Here is a 6,236-nt window from a genome sequence, read left to right on the forward strand (position 1 = left end):
ATTGAGGAGCATGGACAGGGTCCACTCAGATCTTGTTTCAGTCTCAGATGACTCTCACGGAGTTGCTAAATTTACAAAGTTCATGGCACTTAATCTATATTTTGAAGAGTATATATATATTCAAGAGTTTTTTTTACATTTGGATCAACTAATCAAGACTCTTAATTTCATTGTGATTCAATTTCATTAATTCATTTTCCCTGTAATCCCATTTGTATTGTAATTCACATTTATAGTTAATTTAGGTTTAGTTTTTAACTCTTATTTAAATTTTTATGTTAGTGTACTGAAAAAACATTTCACTGCTAGTTTTTGTCTTTGTAATTGTAACCTTGATTGAATCACAGAAATATGTGAAACTTTTTATGCTGTTTGCTTCAGTTGACCTACTATTCTCTGTTCCTGCAGTACCATTCCCACTACAGTCGCCACTTTATGACAGTGGGGGACAAAGAGAGACAGGACAGGGAGGTGTTCCAGAGGAATATGCATAACCGCCTTGAGTCCTTCAAATCTACTCGCTACAAGCGCCACAAGAAGGACCGCAGTCAGAAAAAGGCAAGAACTGAAAATTGCAGGAATAGACACCTGAGCTCAGTTAGGGAGGCTTAGAACAGACTCTCTCTCTGTGTGTGTGTGTGTGTGTGTGTGTGTGTGTGTGTGTGTGTGTGTGTGTGTGTGCGTGCGAGCGTTTGTGTTTCATGAGTAGTGATTGACCAATACATCGGTGAGATATTCTGACTCTTTTAATTATCGCATCAACCGCTACATTTTCCCGTTTGGCCGATTTATTTCTTGAGCGTGCCAAGAATCGCCTGCTTCCATGTGAGGCGACAGAGACATAATTAAAAAATATTGAATCCTATTACAGAGGAAAGGGTCAGATGCTAAAGAACAGGACATAAACGACAAACCCAGACGAAATGTGAGCTGGCAGGACAAAGGTTGGCGATCAAGTCTTTCATATGTAACTCAGAAGTTTTGCATAATTTCCAGTGTTTCCAGTGTAATGTGTTTCTGTAAATGTGTCTGCAGACCCAGTTGTGGTTCCTCTAGCCCCTGAGGAGGAGAATCTTGATCCTTCTGAACCAGATAAAGATGAGGATGTGGGGATCACTTTTGTGGCTCGCAAGGCCCCAGAAACACCAAAGGAGAGACCAAAATCAGGTATGGGTAGTTATGGTAACACATAAACAAGGACATTCCATCAAAACTTATATTTGCTTTTTGTTTATTTATGTTTCCTCAGTGCCAGCTGCACTGGATATGTGTCAAAGCCCAGTTGCAGCCCCTCCCTCGCTCACATGTGGAGAGAAAAACCTACCATGGAAAAGTGGCATGGGTTCCCTCCCTCCTTGTGTGTCAGTGGAGGCCACTAAGATTATCCCTATAGACCTGCAGCAGGCATGGGATCAGAGCATGTCCTCTCTGGAGAGCCTGGCTTCTCCTCCAGAGCCTCAGCTACCACGCGTCAGTGCCCTCTCTAAGCTTGGAGGACCCCTGCGGACCCCTGTGAAAGGAAACATTGATGGTGGTGGAGGGATAGGACCAGCAAGTAGTGCAACAGGCCCAAGTTCAGGGCAGTTTCCATTCCCTAAAGGGAAGGAGGAAGAGGAGGAATGCCCCTTCTCTCAGCAGCAGCAGGAAATGCAGCCGCTAATGTCATCTTTGAGGCCACCACTCCCACCACCTTCGCCGCCTGCTGATGCTGCTGCACCAGCTGCTGGAAAGAGACGGAATCCTCGTGTTTATCTTCGGAGTCTCGTGACAGCACCACCTTCGAGTGCGGAAAAACACAGCAGTCGACCAACCCAACTGTAGAATCTCATTCTCTCATTCCAGCGGTCTCTTTCTTCTGTTTCGGACATCATTCATCATTCACTGTACCATTCACTTCATCGGCACCGATGTTCCCTGCTAAGGCCAAACTGGCAACAGCCGAGGGTCCAGTTCTGGTGTGTACAGGGCAGTTCCTCTCACACAGGAAATCTATTCCACTTTCCATGTTTTTTGTTTGCTTTGTAGTTAGTTTGAAGTGCTCTGCCCTGTATTATATATGTCTGTGAGTGTCAAAGTGTAAATCTATTGAATATATAAAGGCTAAACCACATTCCAAGAATAATGGTTTATTATTTAAACTTGAAAGTAGCCAGTCCATTGCAAATCAAAACAAAAGACTGAGTGAAAATTAGCTATTCTTTTTTTTTTTTTTGTGGTTGACTGGGATGAAAAAGTAACACAGTGAGCACGTTTAGATGCATGCCACTTAGCTGCACCGATTATACTTAATAAGCCGAAAACGTGAGGTCATGTAAATGGATTAAACAGCTTTACTTTACCGGTGTAAGGTCACAAACTGCTTAAGAATAAACCGAACAACACGGGTAGGTTTTTGTCCAGTACCCCAATTTTGCATTGCTTGTAAACACCTTTATCAGCATTTATACCGACTTATCCAATGAACACAAGTGTTGTGCACATGCCTTCTCACGGATTGCCGTCAAAAGCAGAGAATAAGGCCTAGTCCACACTATTAAGTTTTCGTTTAAAAACTCAACTTTTTCTCTCTATTTTGGCCTTCCGTCCACACTGAGACAGCGTGAACTGAGCTTTTTGAAAACGCACTCCACAGTGGATATATTTGAAAACGCTGTTTTCGCATTGTAGTGTGGACTGTGAAAACGGATGCTTTGGAAAACGATGATGCATTTTTAGTAATGTGATCTATCCAACCAAAACAATCAAGATGGCGACTTGTGTTATAGCGGCACTGTTGTGCCTGATACTCACTTTTATAGCGTTGTTAAAAAATAAATGTAATTTTGTACAACCTTCACATTGCATTCCTTCAAACGCGAAGGGAAGTTTACTCGGAATTGGTGTCCGGCGACGGAACACGATCGAGGACAATTGCTCTTCAGACCGTACATGCAGCGGGGATTTTCTACATGCGCAGTGACATGATTTAAGCATTTTCAAATGTTTCTGTTTGGAGCAACTTTTGGAAAACGCTTGAAAACGTTAGTGTGAACAGAGAGTGTTTTGAAACGAAAACGCCGTTTTCAAATGTATCCGGATTAATATAGACGTAGCCTAACTCCATTATTTCAAATCTCATGTAAAATACGGTTTCTTGCTTTGCTGATTTTTTTAACAGGCTGATTTTTGGGAGTTATCAGCTACTGGTGAGCATGTAAACAGGCCCATTGTTTTATAACAAATCACAGAAAGCACATTGCAATTAGGGACGCATGTATTCAGTCCTACTTGCTCAGTTGGCAACAGTGTCAGCCATATCATCGTTATTTCTTACATCATGTGTTGTTGGATAGCTCCCAGTAGGTTGCCAATATGCAAACCCACTCCAACTACATTGTGATATGCAACCTTAGGCAAGTAATTAATAATGGTTGTCATTGGGAACAGTCATGCTGTGGATGATCCATCAGCTTCTATGCAGAACATTACCTGTTTTCTCTGCTTTTGTTTTGGCAACAAGCATAGTCTCTAATATGTTTTAATTTATGTTGTATGTTTGTTTGTTTTTATGCCTTTTATGCTTAGAATTGTTAATTAACAGTTTTCTGTATTTTAATCCACAAAGCCACATATACCCAGTGTAAACATTTTTTTTATTTTATCCTTTCATTCTTGTCCATAATTACAAAATTTTTAAATCTTTATTTTTCAGATGTGACCATGTTTATAATCATGGTAAATGATTATTTAATTATTGGTCTTTGGTGTGCTTTATCAGTAGTAGGCGGCAGGAACACGTAATGCACGACACATCTATGTCATTTTATTACACTTCTTTCATTGAGGTTAAGTTGAACCAGCCATATATAGACACAAAGGCTCAGAGATAGATCTAAATACAGCATAAACAGTATTTCTATATGTTGTTGCTAAAAATAATTATTTGTTGTTATTTGCAGAATGATAAAGACATATATAGACTCCCAGTCTATTGCTCTAAACACAGTGTATGTTGTCATGGTATTATAAACAGAATTTAGGTTTTGCACTTAAATGAAAAGCCATTTAGCTCAAATGTTTCTGTGTTGTTGTTTAAGCTGCTATTTGGTATTGCTGTGTTATTCTGTGGATATATTGAGGATAGTTGTGCCTTTAGAGGGAGAGGGTGAGATGCTTAGAAAGAGTCCTAATTTTTTTCACACCCTTATATTACATTTACATGTATTCATTAAGCAGATGTCTTTATTTAAAGCGATTTACAAATTAAATAAAATTGGAATTAAATTACCAACCCATTAAATTAACATGGAAATTGTTTATTTTTGTAGGTATTTATAATGCATCTATGTGCCAAATGTTGACTTTGGATAGCTTCCAGGAATAAAGTTAACATATAAAAAGAACATACATTTTGAATTATGCTAGTTTTTGTCTCATCTATGAACCTTAAAGGTGCACTTAGTATTTTTTGTAATATGTAGTCTCGGGCTTACACTGACATCTAGGGATGTGGGTCAAAATCTTTTGTTTTAGTTACTAATGCTAATTTCTATTCAATATTCACAGTCAGTCATGATTAATTTAATCCATGAGTGAAAATCCAATAACAGGACGGTTACTGAGATAAATCGAGTAGTAATCAGCTGGTCATGTGATCCTAACATGGCAGCCCCCATGAGGGGATCCTCGTAATGTAGAATAAAACAGCTTTTATAAGGTTAATGATTTAACTGTAGTCTTCATCTCATGTGAGTGCTCATGTATATTTTTATACATATGTTTTAAAATAACAGTTCATTTCTTTGTGAGTCACTTTACTGAGTTTACACAGTTTACTGAGGACAAAATTACTAAGTGCACTATTAATTTGACTTTTTTACTGTTTAGATAAAAGACAATGTTCTTTATACTTTCCAGTGTGCTTTGTTTTCAACTGGGCTTTCTTTGGTTGAAGAGGTAGGTCCTCAGAGGAGGCCCAGTGAAGGGAACCTTTGGTGAATAATGAAGCTATATTCCCCTTTCAACCCAGCCGTCCCAATGGTCTAGGTAGGGCTTCCCTCATTTGCCCTTAAAAGACTACTGTGCATTTATGTGCTAATGTGCCATTTTCCCTTCTTCAAACCCTGAAACAGATCCGAGCCAGCAACAAAGTCACTGGCGAGAGAACAAAAGTTAGATTTTAATGTGGAGACTGAGTCCACAAAGTCGCTTTCCCACCTGACAAAATATCAGATTTCTCTGTTATTGCCTTTTCAAAGTAATCTGGTTGTTTCACTGGTTATGTTAATGACACATGATCTCTGTATTTTATTTCATGTTATATTATTACTACAACAGCAATATTATAAGAGACACCAATGTTCCAATAGTATTTGCTATTAATATCTGAATAAATAATTCTTCCACCAAGTAATATATTTCGCTGTCTTATGCTATTTACATTATTACCTTGCATTGTACTAAATACGCGCTTTAATTACAAAATGTATTACAATGGCTTTAAACATTCCTATCCTATCAAAAATTAGACGTGTAAATATCATTTTTATAATCAAAATGTTATATATTAAACAAACTGCATACATTTATTCATTGAATTCAGCTTTTCAGACAGTTTTAGAGCTGATGTAATCAAACAGCTAAAGTTGCTTGTTCCCTAATAAATAACAAAAATTACTTTGTCTGAAAATATGTTTTTCTTAAATGCTAGGTAGACAAGTAAAATACATGTGCTTTGCTAATGTATGGCTATTAAACTGAACTCAGTTTTACAGCAATTTTACAAAATTGTGTTTAAAACAGCAAATTATTATAATTTTTTTTTAATTACCCTAACAAATTAAAGAATATATATTTAGTATTTCACATTTTCAGCATCCATTAATGTTCTCCACCATGGAAATCTGTAGTAAAGTGTAAAAGATTTTGTAAATGGTCTGCATTTATATAGCGCTTTTTTTTTTTTTTTTAACCTTAGAGGTTACCAGAGCGCTTTACACTGTGTCCCATTCACACTTGAACTCATACACCAATGTCGGCAGAGCCGCCTTTGGGATCAACTTGGGGTTCAGTGTCTTGCCCAAGGACACTTCAGCATGTGGAGTCATGTGGGCCAGGAATCGAACCACCAACCCTGCAATTGGCAGCCGACCCGCTCCACCAACTGAGCCACAGCCGCCCCATAGGTGATTTAATCATACTGAAGAAAAACTTGAGATATCCCCCTGATCCATTGGGCCAATCCTCTTCATCTTCTG

The 6,236-nt window shown here is 38.3% G+C and overlaps 1 protein-coding gene across 1 annotated transcript in view; it reads left to right on the plus strand.

The window, feature by feature from the left end:
• The window catches only part of LOC127663453 (sodium/hydrogen exchanger 5-like), a 35,948-nt gene extending 30,445 nt beyond the window's left edge, over nucleotides 1-5,503 (plus strand). Inside the window, exons 13-16 of the mRNA XM_052155063.1 lie at nucleotides 409-558; nucleotides 872-944; nucleotides 1,036-1,167; nucleotides 1,250-5,503. Of these exons, the coding sequence (XP_052011023.1) occupies nucleotides 409-558; nucleotides 872-944; nucleotides 1,036-1,167; nucleotides 1,250-1,821 (927 nt within the window). The 3' untranslated portion in view covers nucleotides 1,822-5,503. The remainder of the gene's footprint in view (nucleotides 1-408; nucleotides 559-871; nucleotides 945-1,035; nucleotides 1,168-1,249) is intronic.
• Nucleotides 5,504-6,236: the final 733 nt, after the last annotated feature.

The sequence above is a fragment of the Xyrauchen texanus genome, chromosome 2 (genome assembly GCF_025860055.1).
Source record: "Xyrauchen texanus isolate HMW12.3.18 chromosome 2, RBS_HiC_50CHRs, whole genome shotgun sequence".
NCBI lineage: Eukaryota > Metazoa > Chordata > Actinopteri > Cypriniformes > Catostomidae > Xyrauchen > Xyrauchen texanus.